At 40.1% G+C, this 23,482-nt stretch overlaps 1 protein-coding gene across 11 annotated transcripts in view; it reads left to right on the forward strand.

The window, feature by feature from the left end:
• C18H2orf76 (chromosome 18 C2orf76 homolog) overlaps window positions 1–23,482 on the forward strand; it is a 68,614-nt gene that overhangs the window by 40,980 nt on the left and 4,152 nt on the right. For 10 of the 11 annotated variants that reach the window (XM_007524758.3, XM_060178004.1, XM_060178001.1 and 7 more), the window contains 3 exons: window positions 2,703–2,753; window positions 11,183–11,220; window positions 16,956–17,037. In XM_007524758.3, the coding sequence (XP_007524820.1) occupies window positions 2,703–2,753; window positions 11,183–11,220; window positions 16,956–17,037 (171 nt within the window). Of the gene's footprint in view, window positions 1–2,702; window positions 2,754–11,182; window positions 11,221–16,955; window positions 17,038–22,753; window positions 22,981–23,482 lie in introns of those variants that run through there. The other variant, XM_060177998.1, reaches the window with a different exon arrangement.

A 23,482-nucleotide genomic window follows, 5' to 3' on the forward strand; every position in this document is an offset into this window, starting at 1 on the left:
GCCCATAAATCGTAAGTGTAATACTCTGACAGTAATATAAGCCCATAATATTTACTCAGATTAATGCTTTGTAAAGACAGGGTAAAAAGTTAAATATCACTTTTTCTAAGAAAAGGACACAATCCAAGTGAATTTTTTGATAGCGATGCTTGGCTTAAGGTTTTTTATTTTATTTTATTTTGCTGTTGTTCATATGTCTTATTTTTGGGCTTAAGTTTTCTCACATATTTTTATAGTTATTTAATATTTCTATTCAATAAAATATTCAAATTGCTCTGGTATGAACAAAAAAAGTTTTCAAATAAATTGGTTTAAGGGCTGAGAAGATAGAACAGTAGGCTTTGATGCTCCTGGTGGCCATTTTTTTAAAAAAAATTTTTAAATTTTATTTATTTTCCCTTTTTTTGCCCTTTTTTATTGTTCTTGTAGTTATTATTGCTGTTGTTATTGATGTCATCATTATTGGATAGGACAGAGAGAAATGGAGAGAGGAGGGGAAGACAGAGAGGGGGAGAGAAAGATAGACACCTGCAGACCTGCTTCACCGCCTGCGAATAGACTTCCCTGCAGGTGGGGAGCCTGGGGCTTGAGCCAGGATCCTTATGCCTGTCCTTGCATTTTGCACCACCTGCGATTAACCTGCTGTGCTACCGCTTGACTCCCCCTGGCAGTAATTTTTCCTTTTTATTTATTTTTACTATTTTTTAAAATTTATAATACAGAGAGAAAGAGACATCTGCACCCTATTCTAATGTCTGTGGAGTTTCTCCCCTGCAAGTAGGGACTGGGAGTGAGGACTTGAACCCAGGGCCAGTCTTTGCTCACGGTAATGTGCACTTACTGGTTGCACTACTGCCTGGTCTCTATGGTAGTTATTTTATTTTATTTTATTTTTATTTACTACCAAAGCAGTACACAGCTCTGGTTTGTGGTGTTGTAAGAGATCAAATCTGTAACTTCAGAGGCTCAGGTATGAAGGTCTTTTGCATAATCACTTGTGATAAAGTCTCAAAGTGAAATGGCTGGATCAGAGGATATATGTATATGTAATTTTGACATTTCATAACTTGGCCTCTGAAGTAGGATGTGTAGCTTCATATGCTGTTAATTAAAACTTACACTTCGGCTGGGGAGATGGCATTCTGTAAAAGACTGTCATGCTTGAGCTCCTGGGTTCAGTCCTCAGCACCAACATTAAGCCATAGCTGTGTAGTGTGCTCTGATGTTTCTCTCTGTATCTCTCTCATTAAGGAAAATAAATAAAAATATTTAAAAACAAACAGCAAGTAAAAACTAACATGTTTGGAACACTGTTTAATTAAGTAATTGATTGATTTACCAGAACAAGGCTCAGCTGTATTAGTTGGTGGTGCTAGGGATTTCACCTGCGATTTCTGGCCTGCAAGTTGCCAGTTCACTGTGATATTTCCCCAGCGTTGAACTATTGTTTTATGTATTCATTATCTTTTTTATTGTTTCAACACTGGTTTTTTTTAGCTTTTAAATGTTTATTAGTGATTTAATAATCGTTGACAAGATTGTGGTCTAAGAGGGTACAATTCAATACAATTCCCACCACCAGAGTTCTGTATCCCATCTCCTCCGTTGGAAACTTCCCTAGTCTTTATCCCTCTCTGGGAGTATAGACCAAAAGATCTTTATGGGGTGCAGAAGGTCTGGCTTCTGTAATTGCTTCTCCGCGGAACATGGGTGTTGACAGGTAGATCCATACTCCCAGCCTGTTTCTATCTTTCCCTAGTGAGGACACTGATTTACAGTATTCTAAGATTTTAGGGGGGCTGAGAGGTGGCCCGCCTGGTAGAGCTCACACATTACTATGCATGAAGGCCAGGGTTCAAGGTCCTAGTCCCCATCTACATTGGGGAAGCTTCATGAGTGTTGAGACAGTGCTGCAAGTGTCTCTCTGTCTCTCCCTTTCTGTTTCTCCCTTCCCTATCAGTTCTCTCTGTCTCTATCTGAAAACTGAATAAATAAAATAAGAAGACTTTAGGAGCATAGGTTCACACCTATAGATATGTATATGTTCCTGTGTACTTCTATGTACATCGAGGTATCTCTGCATCTAAATCTGTGTATGTATATACAGAGCTCTGACCTGTGCTATCAAGCCAGCTGGAACCTTTCACTTCTCCCCTCTTCAGCCCTGTTCCTTTTGATACCACCACAGTTCATGGAGTCTTCAGAGCCAGTTTGTAGCACTTTTTTTTTTTTTAATAATATTCCGTTTTTTTTTTTGTTTGTTTTTTTCTGAGTTCTATTGTCAGTTACTTGAATTTTGACGAGAGTTGGAAGATCATTCTAGATGACTGGTTTCTTTGATTAACAAAAGGCCCTTGGTAGCATCTCAGAGATTAATCTGCTCAATGAACATAAACTATATAGAAAATAGTGTCTCACACCTGGACACTGTGTATTTCAAATGCACGCGATTCTGTTTTACTGAATAAACTGCCAGTTGAACAGTGTCACTGAGTTCTCAGTTTAGCCAATAACAGCGTCTTATCATGGGCTGTGTTGTCCCAGGGGACCTTTGGATTTTGATGGCATGCTTGCTTCTCTTTGTGTCCTGTTGGTTGTTTTCAAAGTAACTAGTTTGGATGTGTAGGACAGACTCAAAAGATTAAGCATGTAGTCTGAATGTTTTTATACATTTTATAATAAAAATAATGTTTCTCTTGTAGATATCCCTGTAAGGACCAGCCTGCCACCACCATTCAGAAATTATAAATATGGTAACCAGTTTTTCTGATTCCTTTAAAGTATAATAGCATAATTTCGTAATGTTTTTTTAAAATTTTTTATGTATTTATAAAAAGGAAACACTGGCAAAACCATGGGATAAGAGGGGTACAACTCCACACAATTCCCACCACTCTGTATCCCATCCCTTCCTTTGATAGATTTCCAATTCTTTATCCCTCTGAGAGTATGGACCCAAGGTCATTGTGGGATGCAGAAGGTGGAAGGTCTGGATTCTGTAATTGCTTTTCCACTGAACATGGGCATTGACAGGTCGATCCATACTCTCAGCTTGCCTCTCTCTTTCCCTAGTGGGGCAGGGCTCTGGGGAATCAGAGCTCCAGGACACATTGGTGGGTTGTCTGTCTAGGGAAGTCTAGTTGTCATCATGCTAGCATCTGGAACCTGGTGGCTGAAAAGAGAGTTGACATATAAAGCCAAACAACTTGTTGACTAATCATGAACCTAAAGGCTGGAGTAGTGCAGATGAAGAGTTGGAGGGGGGGTTGTTTCTGTTTTGTAGATAGCTAGTAGGCATATTTTAGTTATATTCCAAAGGGTCTGTGGCTAGACTAGTTTTTTTTTTTTCTTCCCTGAGCCTGAAATCTGATATGTAGGTGGATCCAAGTTACTGTCTGGGGAGATGATGTCATGGCTGGAAAAAGACCAGAAAGCTGAATCAGGGAAGAGAGTAGCTCCCAAATTTGGGAAAGGTGTATAAATATTATTAACTGTAACCCCATCGATTTGATTTGATTTTGGGCCCATATTCAGCTTAGGAGCCTATGTGACCTTTGCATCCCTGTAGATCCGACCTCAGATTCTGTGGTCATCAGTAGAGATATTCCAAGCTGCCCCAATATCAGGACCCATCTTCCTCAGGTGTAGCATAGAGTATGTTGTCCAGCCTCCCTTCGGAGGATGGAACATTCTCTACCGTTGTTGATCCAAGTTGAGGGCAAGGTCATATGGGGGTCCACAAAGGGGTCTGTTTTGTTGTTCCTGATAGAGATGACCGGTAACAATGGAGAGGGATTTATTTGAGGTCTAGGTCTTCATAATATTTTTATCCACATAAATTTTGATTTTCTTCTATTTGTCTATTTTGTTAAAATAATGTTGTGTTAGAACATTCTATTTTAGATGTGCATCATTGGAAATCAGCATATGCTATATTACAGTAAGTTCACTATCAAGAGTCTGGTTCTCTCCTTCTTCAGACTTTATTTATTGTCTTGATTTAGCCAACTGTCCCTCTCGTTTTCCTCTGGTCACCACCAGTTGGCCTTATAATCTAACAGTTTATTGAAGTGTGGTCTGACTGTTGGGAACCATGCCAAAATGAAGGTAGGGATACTGTATATCTTTTTTAAATTATTGTTTTGCATTTGGGTATTAATACACAGACATGAGGTAACTAGATTGTATAGAATTTCTATTTTTAATTGTTTTGAGGAATCTCCACACTGCTTTCCTTAAAGACTGTACCAAGTTACATTCCCACCAATAACCCACAGAGGCCCCCTTCTCTCTACATCTTCTCCAGTTTGTTGCTTTTTGTCTTTTGGATAATAGCCATTCTCCAGGTGCTCATTTTCCACTTGACTTGCATTTACCTGATAAGAGATGATGGACGTTACTCATGGACCTGCTGGCCATCTGTAGGTCTTCTTAGATCTTTCTCTCATTTAAATAAGATTGTCTTCTTTTTCTGTCGAATTTTAACCAAGGCCTGTTTGTTTAGAAATATCAAAGTACTAGTTATTGTTAAAGTAATACATTTCTTTTTAAATTTGTTTTTAATCTTTATCTATTTATTTGGAGAGATGGCCAGAAATCGGGAGGGAAGGGGGAGATAGGGAGAGAGGCAGAGAGACACCAACAACATAGCTTCACCACTTGCAAAGCTCTCCCCCTGCAGGTGGGGGAAAAGTAATATATTTCTTTGGTGAATAATCAGAAAAGGGAAAAAAATGGAATTAAAAGAAGAGATTTAAAACTTTAAGTGTCAACAATCTGAGCATGTTATAAAATACTTTTACATGTGGTAATTATTGACTTAAAAATAGAGTAGTAAGCAAGCTGGGCTTTGTTATTCAGTATAGAGATGAGGTAGTGATTAACCTTCAACATTGTGACACCAACCCTTGAATTTGAGACTTGAAAATCATGATATACTTAATATTCTGTTAATTGGTATGGAGATTTTAAAAGCATAAATTTTTTATTACCTTAGATCATTTTTTTTGGAGTGGCTCTTAATTCTGTTCTCATTTGGTAGGGCAACTTAATGACCCAGAATACTTTGAAATCCCAATCTTTCCGTGTGTCTGCATTTTAATATCCGGTGACTAATTGTGAGGCCATAGGAGAGTCAAGCAGGAGTTGGAGGCACTGGGCGGGAATTACTTAGATTTATCTTGGACTTAACAAATTGACATACTAAATGTTGACTGAGTGGAAGGTTTAAATCATGATTAAATAAATCTGATTTGAAATTTCTCAATTCTGATTTTTATCACTTTCAAACTATAATGCTTGAAATGTAACCTAAAACTTGAATAAATCCACAAGTGCTAATTTTCTTTTTTAAAAAAATTCTTTTTACTTTATTTAATTTGATAGGACAGGGAGAAATTGAGAGGGATAGGGGAGAGAGACAGACAGACAGAGACAGAGAGACAACTGCAGTACTGCTTCATTGCTTGTGAAGATTTCCCCATGTAGGCAGGGAGCAGGAGCTTAAACCCAGGTCTTTATCCTCATCACCAGGTGTGCCACCACCTAGCTCCTCCCCCTATTTGCTTCTTTCTTCCTCCTCTCCTCTCCTCTCCTCTCCTCTCCTCTCCTCTCCTCTCCTCTCCTCTCCTCTCCTCTCCTCTCCTCTCCTCTCCTCTCCTCTCCTCTCCTCTCCTCTCCTCTCCTCTCCTCTCCTCCCCCCTTCCCCTCCCCTCCCCTCCCCTCCCCTCCCCTCCCCTCCTCTCCTCTCCTCCCCCCTTCCCCTCCTCTCCCCTTACCTCTCCTCTCCTCTAACTTCCCCTTCTCCTCCCCTCCTGTTCCTCCCAACCCTCTCCTCTCACTACCCCGCCTCTTCTCCCCTTCCCTCCTCTTCTCCCCTCTCTTCCCCTTCTCCCTCCCCTCCTCTTTTCCCCTCCCCTTTCTCACCTTTTTTCCTCTCTCCTCTCTCCCTTCCCCTACCCTCTCCTCTCCCCTCCCTTTCCCTCCCCTCCCCTTTGCCTCTCCTCTCCCCTCTCCTCCCCTCTCCTACCTTCCCCTCCCTTCTCCCCTCTCCTCCCCTCCCCCTTCCTTTCCCCTCTCCTCTCCCCTCCCCTTCATTCCTCTCCCCTCCCCTTCCCTCCCCTCCCCTCCCCTCCCTTCTCTTTTCTTTTTCCTTTCTTCCCTCTCTCCCTTCCCTCCTTCCTTCCTTCTTTTTTCTCTGAAGTGGGTTTTACTTTATGTATTGCCAGAGCACTGCTCAACTTTGGCTTATGGCAATATCGGGGATTGAAGCTAGGATCTCAGAGCCTTAGGTGTGGAAAGACTTTTGCATAACCGCTACGCTAAACAACCCCAGGTGCCATTTCAAACTGGAATAACTGTATCTGGTGACCCTTTTAGCATGTGTGTTTATGCAAACATATACATGTATACAAACATGTTTATGTAGTTTACTGTGAAAAATCAATTTTGAGTTTCCAGAGTTCCAGTTGTAAACAAAAAATGACTAAATAAAACATCGTTCACAAAATAAATAAATAAATAAATAAATAAATTCAACTAACAGAGGCATCAACGTATCTGATTTTGTTATCGTGGCAGAAAATAGTCCCTTTATATTATTACCCCATATCAACTTTTTTTTTCTGTCCTAGTATTTCTTTCTTTTTCAAATGAGTTCGGAGAAATGAATATATTTATCTGCTAGGAAATCAGAGAGCCACTAGGGCTTAGATAGGCTGTCTGTGTTCCTCTCCTTAACAATCTGCTGTTTTGTGTTCCTTAAGAAATGTCAAAGTGTTACTTTTTCACAGGGCATCTTCTTCCAGTGTTGATATTGGCCTTAGAGAGAACAGAATACACTGGGCACTGGACAGTGGGAAGCTCTCAGCGTCAGATTTCAGTCTTGCTAGCTGCTATCTCTTGTCTTTCTTTGTGTTGTATCTTGGTAACTCTCTCTGAGAGGCTGGGATTTCTGAGATCCCCTCCTGGTTTTTTAATTGATACCGCCTCTCCTGTTGATTGACCCTCACTAGACTATGTGTTCCTTAAGCATAGGGGAGCCTGTCTTATTTATTTTTTAAAATCATATTGCCTATAATTTGCACACACATAGTGACAGAGGAGAAAAATTTTCCATATCCCTCTAGGTTTTCTGGACATATGGACAAGAGAAAAAACCAAAAAGGAGTTTAATTGTAGCATACATACTTCCTGTATGCTTGGGAGAATTGGTCAAATGAATTAACTCACCAAAATGGCTTCAGTCACCATTTTAAATAACTTCAGCTAAGACAAAGGGATGTTGGGAAGGGAGAAAGGTCTGAAAAAGGAGCTTGCCAGGAGAGGCACAGCAACAGGAAGCTTCAGTGATTCTTTTTCCCACTGATGAGAGCCTGAGAGGTTAGATCTTTCCTGTGTAGTAAGGGAGACACTTGTAGAAATGGAGATTTTTCTATTTATTTATTTATTTATTTATTTATTTATTTATTTATTTATTATCTAAACTCACTTATTAGATAGAGGCAGCCAGAAATCAGGAGGGAAGGGGAAATAGAAAGGGAGAGAGACAGAGAGACACCTGCTATCCTGCTTCACCACTTGCAAAGCTTTCCCCCTGCAGGTAGGGGCTGGGGGGGCTTGAACCTGGGTCTTTGCTCATTGTAACATGTATGTATGCGCAACCAGGTGTGCCACCACTGGCCCCCTCAAAAGGAATATTTTTCTTAGAAAAGGGTGTCCTCTGCCTAACAGTCAGAGCCCCTCTCATGAACTGATTCCTGTGCCATAGAGACCTGTGTTTGGAGTTCCTAATTTTCTTCCCCTATACATGCCCACTGGAAATGTTGGTTATTGTGACTGCTAATCCTGTTTGTTTCATAAAGCCATGAGATTAGATTGTGCACATGTGAACACACCAAGGGCTCCACAAATCTATTTTTATTTGCTAGCTTCCTTTCCTAAGGAAACGGTGTCCACAGGTGGTGTTTCTGTTGATAAGGAAGATTTTTTTTTTCTAATGAAGTAAAGAGAGTGAAAGAGATTACTCACCCCCCCAAAATGGGAAACATTAATCAATACAATATCTTTTGTTAATTCTTCAGTTCTTTTGTCTTACTGTCTTCCAGATTCTTACCAACTTCTGTTGGACGTTTTTGGTCAGTGTTTCCTTTTATAAATAAAAAATAAAAAATAAAATAAAATAAATTCTGCTATAAATTTCTGTTCCAATAACTTTTTTCTTCATACATATACATATACATATACGTATACATATACATCTTGGTAAAAGTAAAAGACTCTGGGGCGGTGGGACTTGTTCAGGTCCTAGGACATGATGGCAGAGGAGGATCTAGGTGGGGGGGTTAAATTTTTATATGGAAAACTGAGAAATGTTACACATGTACCAACTACTGTATTTTACTGTCGACTGTAAACCATTAATCCCCCCAAGTAAAGAAAAAAAATGCTGACTTTCTTATTGTGGGTTTGTACACCCTATTAAAGCAAAGATGTTTATAATTTAAAGGCCCATTAATGAAGTATATAGAACATGCAAGTATTTGGTAATATTTTAAACTATAGTTTTGCACGTAACAGAATTTAGAAAAGGTCTTCTTATTTAAAATAAAACAAAACAGCTACAAGTTAGGCTTCTTTAACTTGTCTCTGGTTATAAACTCAGAATGACAGTCTGAAAGTCACATGCATTTATATTCCTGAATACACTGTAGATTGATACTTTCTTAAGAGCAGTTGTGGCATATTTACTTTTCCAATGTGCAGGTTTCACTTAGGTCAATTCTTTTTTTTAAATTTTTTTATTTTTCCTTTTTGTTGCCCTTGTTGTTTATCATCGTCATTACTGTTATTATTGTTGTTATTGCTGTCATTGTTGGATAGGACAGAGAGAAATGGAGAGAGGAGGAGAAGACAGAGAGGAGGAGAGAAAGATAGACACCTGTAGACCTGCTTCACCTGTGAAGCGAACCACCTGCAGGTGGGGAGCCAGGAGCTCGAACCGGGATCCTGATGCCAAGTCTGTGCACTTTCCGCCATATGCACTTAACCTGCCTGGCTCCCTTAGGTTAATTCTTTATTACTTAACAGTACACACTTGCATTTCTTGGATTAGGCTGACCTTGTACTAAAAAGAATGGCTAGTTGAAAGTTAACAATTTAAAATATTGGGCAATTCACAGTGCTAATCTTTAACTAAGCTAGGTATCCCAGTCTTTGTATTTTGAGAACATAGTTAAATCAAGGGTTTATTTTAATAGAGACTCTTTCATTTAATGTAGATCCTTTCATTCCTCGTTGAATCAAAACTCACGCCGGATAGAAATAAATTTTAGCAGATGTGTAAGAACATACTCAGAACAAAACATGTAGTCGTAGCACATGGTTGAATAAAACGAAGTGGGGAACTGGGAACATGTATGACTCTGAATATGGATGCTGTGTATCACGTCACTAAGAGTGGACTATTGCAGAGTTGGCATATTCCCCGGGGCTGGTGAACTAGCTCACTTTGTGCTGCTTTGTCATGTGCTTGTGCGACCCAGCTTCAAGGCTGGCCCCCACCACATTTGAAAGAAACTTCACTCTGTGTTCTCTTTCACTCTCTTTCTGCCTCTCTTGCTTCTGTCTCAAAGAAACAAGAATTTTACCCAATGTGGAGTAATTACTAGCTGGAAAAGCAGAATGTGTCCTGACTTCCAGATAAACAGTTAAGGAGTGGAGTAGGGGTTTGATAAAGCACAGATTAAAGAGCACTGTCTTTGGTAGCATCTAAGAAGGAGGCAGACACTGGTTATCTTTGGACATTAGAAGCTTTGCTCAAATTAATAGTGATATTGTGTGACTTCTAAGAGTGGAATTAAAAAGAGAGAGTAGTCCCCAAATGGAGTCACTTGAGCCCATGCCTTTGAACCAAGACTTAGTACCTCACTTAACTGTAGTTTCAACCTTCCCCAGAAGTGGTATTTAAATTAAACAGTCTGGAACTCCCTGGTCACCACGGTTGAGATAATCTACCCTAAGGACAACCCCCACCCTACCCCAAATGCCTTTAGGGAAGGTAACCTTGCTTAAAATAATCTCACTCATCTTTTTAAAATTATTTTTATTGTTTGTATATTTATTGCCATCAAGGTTCTCACTGAAGCTTTATACCTGTATTACCCCACTGTCCTTGGGGCCTTAAAAAAAATTTTTTTTAATAGAAGGCGAGAGACAGAAAGAGGTAGAGGGAAGAGAAAGGGAGACAGAGAGGAAGATATCTACAGCACTGCTTATGACACCTCTCCTGCAGGTAGCAACGAGCTCTTGAACCCAGGTACTCATTCTCCCAACCCCGATCTTTTCTTTTGCTAGTAACCTTGTCCTGCTCTCTTTTTGCCTGTAAAATTCTTACTTTTCTTTTTTGAACAACTTTTTGGAGCATCTTCTACTTGCCAGAGTATGGTATGTTTTTGTATTTACAAATAACTTAATACAATCTATCAGGTAGATTTTCAAATTTACTCAGATGAATTTTGTATTTTAACTGTGGCATCACTTCCAAGCATGATCATCTGAACTCCGATACTGTATCTGTTCTGAGAGATGAGTTGTGTTAACTGAAAAAACAGACACATTTAAATTTTAGATTATTTTATTAAAGACTAACTGAGAACTCAAACCTAGCAGCTGCCCCCAGATGGCTCTGAGAACTCAAAGATTCTAACTCCTAGCGTGGAGACTTTATACACTGTATATACAAGGGGAGGTTACAACAAATATTTTAGGAATTCTTCAACATAATGATAACTAGGCAGTATGTTTCCTACCTCAATGTTCTCTCTCTATGGATGTACTGAGGAAAATAAGTATGGCCATTTATTTTCCCTCTCCTCTCCTCTCCTCTCCTCTCCTCTCCTCTCCTCTCCTCTCCTCTCCTCTCCTCTCCTCTCCTCTCCTCTCCTCTCCTCTTGCGTGTGCCAGGGGCCAGGGTCTTGCAATGTCTTTATACAGTAGTCTTTAAATTTAATAATTCTCAGTAAATTTTCTTTTGGTATATATATGAGATTTTTAAGTGAACATGATCATAAAGGAAGAACTAAAAATTTTCAATTTCATAGTCACGCCCCTCAACTCTCATAGTTTAAAATGAAGTTTTAAAATAATCTTTGTAAAAAAAAACAACTTACTGTTTCTCTTTCAGATAAACTAAAGATTATTCATCAAGCACATAAATCAAAGGTATGTTTCATGTACACAGTACTCATGCTAGCACGGCAGCAGCCTGTGTTGGTTGACTTTGTGAAAAAATAATCCCACCTGCTTCTACAGTATTGTCTGTCATAATAGAATTTTAAAAATGTAGATATCTCTTCTATATGACTTCTTATAGGTACTCTTTCTTTTGTTTTGTTTTTTAAATTTTTATTAATAAAAAGGAAACACAAAAAACCATAGGTTAAGAGGGGGACAATTCCACACTGTTGCTACCACCAGAGCTCTGTATCCCATCCCCTCCCTGATAGTTTTCCTATTCTTTATCTCTCTGGAAGTATGGACCCAGGGTCATTTTGGGGTGCAGAAGGTAGAAGGTCTGGCTTCTGTAATTGTTTCCCCACTGAACATGGGCATTGGCAGGTCGATCCATACTCCCAGCCTATCTCTTTCTTTTCCTAGTGGGGCAGAGCTGTAGGGAAGCCGTGCTCTAGGACACATGGTGGGGTTGTCTGCCCAGGGAAGTCTGGTTGGCATCATGGTAGCATCTGGAACCTGGTGGCTGAAAAAAGAGTTAACATAAAGCCAAACAAATTGTTGAACAATCATGAACCTAAAGGCTGGAATATTGCAGATGAAGATTTGGGGTCTCTGTTTTGTAGATAACTAGTAGGCCTATTTTAGTTATATTCCAAAGGATTCATGACTATACAGAAATGTCAGGTAGTCTTTCATCCTTTATGCCTGCCTGCCTCTTCCTTCCTTCCTTCCTTCCTTCCTTCCTTCCTTCCTTCCTTCCTTCCTTCCTTTTCTTTCACCTCCAAGGTTATCACTGGGGCTCAGCACCTGTACTACAAATCTACTGCTCCTGGCAGCCATTTCCCCCATTTTATTGGACAGGACAGAGAAAAATTGAGAGAGGAGGGGGAGACAGAGGGGGAGAGAATGACACCTGCAGACCTGCTTCACTGCTTGTGAAGCATCTCTCATATAGGTGGGGAGCTGGGAGCTTGAACCTGGATCCTTGAGCAGTCCTTGCATTTAGTACTGTGTGCTTAGCTGGCCCCCAGGTGCTCTTTCTATAGCTTTTTCCACTAAAATCTTTGTCATATTCTTATTGGTAGTATATTCTTTTTTAAAAATATATTTATTTATTCCCTTTTGTTGCCCTTGTTGTTTTCTTGTTGTAGTTATTGATGTCGTCGTTGGTGGGTAGGACAGAGAGAAATGGAGAAAGGAGGGGAAGACAGAGAGGGGAAGAGAAAGACAGACACCTGTAGACCTGCTTCACCGCCTGTGAAGTGACTCCCCTGCAGGTGGGGAGCCGGGACTTGAACCGGGATGCTTAAGCCGGTCCTTGCGCTTCGTCCCATGTGTACTTTACCACTGCGCTACCGCCTGACTCCCTTAGTAGTATATTCTTTAAAAAATTTTAATTATTTAATGAAAGATATACAGAGAGAGACTCTGGGAGACCAGATCCCTGCTCAGCTCTGGGTTATGGTGGCCCTGGGGATTGAACCTATGGCCTCAGAGCCTCAGGCAGGAGAGTTATCAGCATAACCATTATGCTGTCTTCCCAGCCCTAGGAGTATTCTACATAGCTTAGTTGTAGAATGTGTGCTTTGCATGCTCAATACCTTGGGTTTGATCCTCAGCATTAATGAATGAATGAATAAATGAATTAATTAATACACTTAATTTATCTAAGACAAGTACTTGACTAATGTAAACATGAAACTTAATAAGCTAAATTCAGGTAGATTAGAGAAAATCAGTTTTATTAGCAACTCAGGTGTCCAACAACAGATGAGTGGCTGAGCAAGTTGTGATATATATACACAATGGAATACTACTCAGCTGTAAAAAATGGTGACTTCACTGTTTTCAGCTGATCTTGGATGGACCTTGAAAAATTCATGTAAAGTGAAATAAGTCAGGAACAGAAGGATGAATATGGGATGATCTCACTTTCAGGCAGAAGTTGAAAAACAAGATCAGAAAAGAAAACACAAGTAGAACCTGAAATGGAATTGGCATATCGCACCAAAGTAAAAGACTCTGGGGTGGGTGGGGAGAATACAGGTCCAAGAAGGATTCAGAGGACCTAGTGGGGGTTGTATTGTTATATGGGAAACTGGGGAATGTTATGCATGTACAAACTATTGTACTTACTGTTGAATGTAAAACATTAATTCCCCAATAAAGAAATTAAAAAAAAAAAGGAGGGGGTGGTCCAGGAAGTGGCACAGTGGCTACGGCTAAGGCACTAGACTCAAGCATGAGGTCCTGAGTTTGATCCCCGGCAGCACATGTACCAGACTGATGGCTGGTTCTTTCTCTCCTCCTATCTTTCTCATGAATAAATAAATTTTAAAAAATCAAAAAAAAAACAACAGAAAATCAGTTTTATTATTTGGCAATTTAAGCTCCTTACTTTCGTAGTTCTGTACCAAGGGGGGTACCCAATAGATAAAAATACTGTGTCTTCTTATGACTTGACTTTATGTGTAAAAGAAGTCGGGACTGGGAGTCGAGTGGTAGTGCAGCGGGTTAAGCGCGTGTGGGACAAAGCACAAGGACCGGTGTAAGGATCCTGGTTTGAGCCCCTGGCTCCCCACCTGTAGGGGAGTTGCTTCACAAGCAGTGAAGCAGGTCTGCAAGTGTTTGTCTTTCTCTCCCCCCCTCTGTCTTCCCCTCCTCTCTCCATTTCTCTCTGTCCTATCCAATAATGATGACATCAATAACAACAACAATAATAACTACAACAATAAAACAACAAGGGCAATAAAAAGGAATAAATACATGGAAAAAAAAACTTAAAAAAAAGACGTCAGGACTGTGGCTCTTGGGAGAAAATCTAGTTCCGCAGAGACCACCCAGCACGGCCTGCCATTTTAATACCAACTGGCCCCAAAGAGAACTGCTTATTTATTTGGTTATTATGTGCTTACACTTCTGATTTCTCACTTTCTTAGGATAATGTTTTCATGAACTCACAGTTAAATGGTTGCTTTTGCCACACTGGTGCCACATTGGTGTACCTATGCAGTTCCACTCTTCCCAGTGGACTCTTTTATTCCCTTTAAAAAAGAAAAATTTTAAGAGAGAGATGGGGACAGGGGAAGAGACAGGCAGAGAGAAAGACGGAATAGGAGAGAGGCCACAGTATCAGCTATGCGTGTCGCTTCCCTGTGGTGCCTGGAACTCGGACACTGGCTCTGATGCAGGGCAGAAATATGTGTTGCACTGGGTGACTGTCTCCTGCCCCTAAAGCCCACTTCTACAGACTCGTGTGAGCCTTTTTCTTTCTTTCATTCATTCATTCATTCATTCATTCTTTCATTTCCTTCTTTTTTAAAATTTTTATGAGAGCACTGCTCAGCTCTGGCTTATGATGGTGGGGGGATTGAACATGGGACCTTGGAGCCTCAGGCATGAGAATGTCTTTGTATAACCTGTAAGCTACATCTATCTCCTGTGAGCCTTTTTCTTGAGTCCCAGTGACCTTGTACAGATCCCTTGTCAAAGGAGAAATTGTATTCCACTGCAAAGATTACTCAGAGACAGAGAACTGCATCTTATTCTTTTTTAAAATTTATAAAAATTTTGATCTTTTACCTATTAGATAGAGATACCCAGAAATCGAGAGGAAGGGCGAGGTATAGAGATAGAGCGATAGAGAGACACCTGCAGCCCTGCCTCACCATGCACAAAGCCTTCCCTTTGCAGGTGGGGACCAGGGGCTTGAACTCTGGTCCTTATACACTGTGACATATACTCAACCAGGTGCTTCGTCATCTGGCCCCCATCTTATTCTTCATATCTACAACACCTAGGAACATGCCCATAATAAATTTTGTCAGGAAAAATATCTCCTACAATTGGAAATGCAGAATTGTCTTATAGATTTAAAACATCTATTTAGTCCAGGCATTTAGAGGTTTAAAATTAGGGATCATAGAGGAGACAGCATAATGCAAAAAGACTTCCAATACTCAGCACCACCATAAGTCAGAGTTGAGCAGTGTTCTGGTTAAATATAATAATAATAATAATAATAATAATAATAAGTCACTTGGAATGTCTCTGGGGTCTGATTTTATAAACTTTCACCTAAGCCATAACAATTCTAGTGAAATACAGAACATATACTTGGTTGTTGGAAAAATCATGATGTGCATTTTCTGTTTTGTCTGTGTAAAAATGTGTCATGGTTTTTCCAACGATCACATGTGTCTGCATACATTTATGTATATAAAGTATGTTTATATATGCACACACACACATCCTCTTTGGGGATGCGACATGTTACCTGTGGCATCTGTTTTTGCCATCCAGAGTTCCATCTATTGACTTTCCCTCAGTCATATTCTAGAAATAGGAGACGGGACACTTTGTAAATAGCTTCATTCCAGTTGACAAGTGGTACTGAATGTCCATCCAGTGGTCACTGCCATGTGCTATTTAGGGACAGTTATCAGTTCAGATATCAACTCTATGATATATAATGGGATTTGTAAATGTCATTGGAGAACAGATTCTTCTACGTCTACTTAAACCTCACAGAAATATTACAGCTAGTATGATATGGAACCAGGTCTTTTAGATATGTGAACTTTTGAACAGTTGAAGTAAACTGCTTCTCTCAGAGGTCAGACTGGCCAGAGTCCACCCTCACTTCCATGTACCATGGACCTTTGTCCCAACATCCAGAGACATTTACCCTGGCTTATTGTGAGAATGAGTGGAGTAGATGATGCTGAGAATGATGATAACAACAGAAAATGTGGTAGTTGGGCCAGAGAAATAGAATAGCAGTTACACGACAGGCCTCCAGGCTGGGAAGTTGCAGGTTCAATACCTGGCAATACCATAAGCCAGAACTGAGTAGTGTTCTGGTCAAAAGAATTCAGAATAATAAAAAAAAGTACTAGTTAACATACAAAGCACTTGCTGTGTGGCTGAATTTGCACTTGCTTAGGATTTGATCTGCTCCATCTCATTCCATCCTTACCATAAGACAACAGAGAAGATGCATTCGCTGTATTCAATTCGTGAGTAATAGTGATTTTCAAGATCATAAGATAGGGCATAGGGCCACACCACACCCACTACCAAAATTCTGTGTCCCCACCCTCCTAAGGATAACCACAACAGTTCTCACAAAGTCTTAGAAGAAACCGTTTGTTTACTTTTGTTTGTTTTTCAAACTGGTGTGTTTCAACTAGAGAAGATTTATCTTTTCTGCCTATTTTTCACAGATAATACATCTAAAGTAGGTCATGCAATTTGTTGAAAACACATCGGGGTCTTGATAAAGCCTGATTTTTAATTAATGTTTTATTATTATTTTGCATTTCTGATAGAGACAAAAAGAAATTGAGAAGTGAAAGGGGGATCAAGAGGGAAAAAGAGAAGCACCTGCAGCCTTGCTTCACTGCTTGTGAAGCTTCCGCTGCAGGAGGGGACTGTGGGTTTGAGACTGGGTCCTTGTGCACTGTAGCATATGTGCGCTTTACCCCCAAGTCTGACTTTTAACCCAGATCCAGACTCAAAGCTCCTGGCTTTCCACCGTTTTTCTATTGTGTGTGGGCTTGGCACTGTTCTCTTTCCTCCTTATAACAAAGGGAGTAGAATGTGATTTAGATAATTGCTCTGACCCAAACTAGCAGTTCTGTGTCTGTGAGAATCTTACTAAATAAAAATCACATGTATGTGCTGATAAAATGCATGTGTTTTTTTTTTTCCTTTCTAACTAGACAAATGAACTTGTATTGAGTTTGGAGGACGATGACACACTCATGTTAAGAGAAGACAGCACCCTGAAAGCAGCTGGAATTGGTAAGGCAGAAGCTAATGAGCTCTTGGTCTTCTGGCCCTTCTGTTATGACACTGGGCTGATGACACTGAGATAATTCACTGCAAAGTAGATCCTGCTATTGATACTTTTTCTCCTGCCTGATAATTATTCAGAGCAGGAGGATGAAAGTGATGTACATTCCTTTCAGTCTACTGAGGGCAGCAGATATCTGCTCTCCAAATGTTCAGAATGCAGATAGATCTCTCCAGGAGACATGCTCAGAATTCTGCTGAGGGATGTCTTAAGTAACTGACAGATTATTACTTACTTAATAACCTACTTTTCTCAGCGTCATTTGAACCGACGGCTTCAGAGAAGTGCACCTGGTAGAAGTAATGTGGAATAATGAAGCGAGGTGCTGTTTGTCAAACATGCAACATGATTTCTGGTCATCCTCTGAATCACTCAAGAGTGACTTCAGTCATGGAATTTCAAATCGGAGTTTAGCATGTGCCGTTGAAAATGTGCCCAGTTTAGCTTTCCAACGTGAACAACGCATGTACTTCTTTAAAGAAGTACTATGTGACTATGTTTTGTGACCATTAGATGTCGCTCTAATTCTACCTATCTGTGCAGCCAAAGGTTGGTCATCTGCCTATAGGGGGAAGACTTGGAGAGGTGAAGGCATCATATCATGCCTCTGACACACCTTTGTGCTAAGTGACTCCAGTGACATAGGACACTGTTATTTATGATTATATATACTAGGGAAGGAGAACTATAAAAAGGAAGCTGTCTTTTTTTTTGAGGGGGCAGCTGTTTTATTGACTTATTTTAGTCACATTCAGCAATGACTTTTGAATGGCACCCATGACTAAAGTGAGTTCTTAGGCAGATCTTCCAGTTTAAGTCAGAATTTAAATAGGACACTATGAGATTTTAGAAATGTTTTCTGTGTCTGCGCTATTTGCTGAATTGTCTTCTATATGGTGAATACATAAGTTTGACTGTAACTGTTTGAAAAAACAATTTTTGATTTGGTATTTTTTTCTTCAGATGCCATTCTAATCTTAAGGCTGATGGCACCTGAGTTATTAATGCACATGACATTAAGAATTTAGCCTTAGGGAGTCAGGCAGTAGTGCAGTGGGTTAAGTGCATGTGGCGCAAAGTGCAAGGTCCAGCAGAAGGATCCTGGTTCGAGCCCTTGGCTCCCCCACCTGCAGGGGAGTCGCTTCACAGGTGGTGAAGCAGGTCTACAAGAGTCTTTCTTTCTAGCCCCCCCCATCTTCCACTTCTCTCTCCATTTCTCTGTCCTATCCAACAACAACAACAATAACAATAATAACTACAACAATAAAACAACAAGGGCAACAAAAAGGGAATAAATAAATAAATATTTTTTTAAAGTTTTTTTTTTTTTTAAAGAATTTAGCCCTACTGGGAGTCGAGTGATAGTGCAGTGGGTTAAACGCACATGGTGCAAAATGCAAAAATGGGCATAAGGATCCTGGTTCAAGCCCCAGGCTCCCCACTTGCAGGGGAGTCTCTTCACAGGCAGTGAAGCAGATCTGAAGGTGTCTATCTTTCTCTCCTCCTCTCTGTTTTCCCCTCCTTTCTCCATTTCTCTCTGTCCTATCCAACAATGACAACAATAATAACTACAACAATAAAACAACAATGGCAACAAAAGGGAATAAATAAATAAATATTTTAAAAAAGACTTTAGCCCTGCTGGTTGTTAAAACATAAAGTTATAGTGAATATAAAATACTTGAGGGGGTGGGCAATAGTGCATTGGGTTAAGCACACATAGTACAAAGCTCAAGGACAGGTGCAAGGATCCCAGTTCGAGCCCCTGGTTCCCCACCTGCAGGGGGGTTGCTTCACAAGCATGTCTATCTTCACCTGACTTCACAGGTGTCTATCTTTCTCTACCCCTCTTTACCTTCCCTTCCTCTCTTAGCCCCAGTGATAACTCTGGAGGCAATAAACAAATAAAGTACTGGTATTGCTGTAGGAATTAAAAAGACAGATTCATGAAGAAAAGACTGGAAAATACAAAAACAAATTAAAAAGAAATGTAAGATTTCACAATTTTGAGTTTCAATATCTTAAAGAGGTGGGGGAAAGTGTGAACTAGTTGGGAAATAATGTTAGGCCTCTTATCAAAGCGTTCAGGTAAATGAAACTTCAACCCTCATCTCATGCTTTATCCCCAAATCAATTATAGAGGGATTCGATTTTATGATATAAGCGTGTTTAAAAATAAAGTGTAGCTCAGTTGTTTCATAGGAGAAGGAAGGTCCTACTAAGTGGCCTTAAAGGCAGAAGCCATGAAGTTTGGTGAACTCATCAATTTGACCACATAAAAACTAAAAAATGTGAACAAAATTAAAGGAGGAGCAACGAATACATACGAAAAATTATTTAGAGCACATGTGACAAAGTTACTAGTTTGGTTTTGTAGAAAGATCTTTGAACTGGCACCTAAAAGAGAAACTGGAAAAAAACTGTAATTGAAGACAGAACTAAGTGGTCTAGGAGGTGGTGCAGTGGATAAAGCTTTGGGATCTCAAGCATGAAGTCTTGAGTTCAATCCCCGGCAGCACATGTACCAGAGTGATGTCTGGTTCTTTCTCTCTCCTCCTATCTTTCTCATGAATAGTTAAATAAATTCCTAAAAGAAGAAGAAGGAGGAGGAGGAGGAGGAGGAGGAGGAGGAGGAGGAGGAGGAGGAGGAGGAGGAGAAGAAGAAGAAGAAGAAGAAGAAGAAGAAGAAGAAGAAGAAGAAGAAGAAGAAGAAGAAGAAGAAGAAGAAGATAGAGCTAACATATGACAAGTAGTTCAGCCTTGCCAGAAGTGAAAAAAATGCACACGAAAAGAAGTCTTATTTTGCTTGTGGTTTGCTTATCTAGAGAATTAGAGACTGAAGCCACTGAATTAGACTAACTTAGAGTCTGCCACTTGCTGTCTGGCTGACTTTGCACCAGCAGTGGACATGAGACTAGTGGACATGGAGACAAATGGTTGTATGGAAGGGAGTGTTGAAAACAGTGTTGGGGGGCCGGGTGGTGGTGCACCTGGTTGAGCGCACAAGTTACAGTGCCCAAGGACCCAGGTTCAAGATCGCACTCCTCACCTGCAGGGGGAAAGCTTCATGAGTGGTGAAGTAGGGCTGCAGGTGTCTCTCTCTCCCTCGCTTCTTCTCTCTCAATTTCTGGCTGTCTCTAGCCAATAAAGAAAAAAGCAAATAAAAAATATTTAAAAGAAAGAAAACAGTGTTGCACTACTGTCTATTCCTTCTAACTTTTTGTAGGTCTGCTTGAACAGTAAGATTTTCTTTTTAAAATTATTTGTTTATTTATTATTTGTTGGATAGAGACAGAGAAATGAAGGGGGTGGGGAAAGAGACAGAGAGAAAGAGGAGGGAAGAGAGAAAGACCTGCAGTACTGCTTCACAGCTTGCAGATGGGAACTGGGGGCTTGAACCTGGGTCAACTCAGCCAGGGGCACCAATGCCCAGCCCCCAGTAAAACTGTCTCAAAAGTATTTTTCTGTCATATGTATCTTTAGAAATCTCCCCCATGAACAGCTTCATTTGTCTAGAGGTGAGCTTTGTTTGGAGGTGATTTGGACAAGAGACATGGAACAATTCTAATCTGAATAGGATTAAATCTATTTTCAAGAGAAAAAAAACCAGAAAACAAAGCAAAACTAAGCCAGTAGGATCCTGCTTCCCTCCGATCTCTGACTCCCTTGATGATTGTGGCAGATCCTCAAGGGGCTGGAGGGCTCTCTCTCACTTCCTTCTTTGTGAGTCATTGGTGCACATCACCACTGACTGAAAATAGTGTATATGGGATCTTCTTTACTTAGCATGTATGTATGTCTGTGTCTGTATGTCCACATGGAGTAAATATCATTTGCCAGATTTGCAGGTGAGTGGTGGCACTGCCAGTGACCAACACCCCCTTTTGCTTCTCCATATTATCTGTGTGTTCTTATACTCTAGAATTTTTCCCCTGCAAGTTATGTTTATTACTTAAAAATAAAGTAATGTTACTTATTGTTTAGTCATTTACAAGAATATAAGATAATAAAAGTATAGTCTCATACCACTCCAACTTCCAAAAGTGAGCCAATTTTAAAGAATAAATGTATAGGGGGTGGGGAGATTGAACTGCAGGTATAAGCAGCAGGCATTTATGCCTGTGGCTCTGCTGTCCCAGGTTCAATCCCTGGTACCACTATAAACCAGAACTGAGTAGTGTTCTGTTTAAAATAAAATGAGAGAAAGAGAGAGAGAGAAAAAAAAAGAATTGATTTGAATGAAAGCTCTATATTCACCTCTTTAGAATCCATTAAACCTTTCTGAACTTGAGTTTTATTTCTGTGAAACAAAACAGAAATGAAGGGATGTATATCAGAGGGTTGTCCTAAGGGTTGAGTAATTGGTTATATCTGAAAGTATCAGGAGCAATGTGTACAAACAACCTCAGAACTACTTTAACTCAAATCTTATTTATTTATTTTTGAAAATCAGTTGGCAGATGATTTGACTTTATTAAAATATTCAGCTCTTGGGGCCAGGTGGAGGTGAACCTGGTAGAGTATATGTGTTATAATGCTCAAGGACTGGGGTTCAAGTCCCAGATCCCCAACAATAGAAGTGAATCTTCACAAGTGGTGAAGCAGTATGTATCTCTGTGTGTGTGTGTCTGTTTCTGTCTCCTCCTTCCCAATTGATTCTGTCTCTGTCAAATTATTATTATTGATAATAATATAATCAGCTTTTGGTTTGCCATTAATTTCAGATTTATGTAAGGAAACACCTTTAGAGGCGAGAATCAAATTTCCTTCTGTCAATTCTTTTTTTTAGGGTTATGGGTCTTTGATCAGAATCAGATCCTTTTCACAAGTTCCCCACTACTTCCAGGATGGCAATGAAGTGTCAGACTGCCCTTCCACCCAGATGAACTCACAGCTCTGGTCAAAAGCAGATGAGTTCAGTGTCTGCCCCTGTGTTCTCTAGAGAACAAGAAGAACATTTGAATTGGGGCTTGAGTTAGAAAAATGACACTTGAAATGTATGATTTTTTTTTTCTGGGGAATTTTTCCTCCCTTTGGGCTGTGTCTGGATAGGTTTTTTAAGAGAAGTAAGAGGAAACTCCTAAGTCATCACTCTCCATGTCCACTACTTGATCTTGCTAGAGCTGTCATTTGGCTATCACAGCCGGTTGCTGTGGGAATAATGCAATGTAACAAATACATCATTATGCCTTTTCTGCAAAATTCATGACAAGAAAAGACTGTGTGTGTGTGTGTGTGTGTGTGTGTGTGTGTGTGTGTGTGTGTGTGTGTGTGTGTGTGTTGGAGGGGATTAAGGGAACAAACTTGTTTGAAGATTTCTTTCCTCACAGAGAAAATTCTCCAGTTCCTACTCAGGCCTTTTATCTGCATTGCAGATCTCAATTGTATATTCTCTGCCTGATGTCAGGGGAAGTTTCTGCTTGTGGACTTAGTGCTAAAATACATAAGTAAAAAAGATTTGCTTTGTGGAATGACAAAGAAGAATTTACCTAGAATTATTATTTAAAACAAGATTTTTTTTTTTTACTTTGTTAACAAAGTGTGTAGTCTCATGGACTAATCCCCCTGGATAGTACATTAACATGTAAGTATTTTGGGGGCGATGTCTTCTCTTCCATTGCTACATTCAATTACTTTTATCTTTTTGAATCCTCTCTGGTTTAGGAAAGAAATCTGTGGCAGATGGCTCTTCCAAGCTGGTTGTAGAGGGCCGGTGGTTGTGCACCTAGTTGAGTGCTCACGTTACAGTGCACAAGGACCTGGGTTCAAGCCTCTGGTCCCCACCTGCAGGGAGAAAGCTTCACAAGTGGTAAAGTAGAGCTGCAGGTGTCTGTCTCTGTCTCTTGCACTCTCTGTCTCCACCTTCCCTCTCATTTCTTTCTGTCTCTAATCAATAATAAATAAATAAAGATTTTTTTAAAAAGCTGGTTCTGTTTTATTGGAGATATTGTGAAGCAAGATAGAAGATACGGGCCAAACCATAAGTGCTTGTTTACAAGGGGAATTGGTGGCAAGCCTGGTCCTGTAGCCATCCCCAGACTCCCTTGGGGCTTGGTTTTCATTTTCTGTGTCTGTCATCATGCCACCAACAGAAACCCATCCTGGGTTATCTTGTATGTATAGCTAACAGCATGACATCCTTTGACTTTCACTTTTTTTTTTTTTAATCAGGATTGCATTCAGTTTGCATTTCCTTGAGATTTTGGATCCCTTTCCCACTCTTTTTCTTTTTTGGGGGGTGGGGTGGGGTGGGGGGCGGGTAGTAATGTCTTAGGACATAGATATTTTCCTGCCTCAGGAGCAGTGCTTTATGTGAACATCAGAACAGCTGTAGCTGGGTCTTCGGAAGGTGCCAGATCCAGGGATTTGGGATTGCAGAGCAGGGGGTGGGAA

Source organism: Erinaceus europaeus, chromosome 18 (genome assembly GCF_950295315.1).
Source record: "Erinaceus europaeus chromosome 18, mEriEur2.1, whole genome shotgun sequence".
Taxonomy (NCBI): Eukaryota; Metazoa; Chordata; class Mammalia; order Eulipotyphla; family Erinaceidae; genus Erinaceus; species Erinaceus europaeus.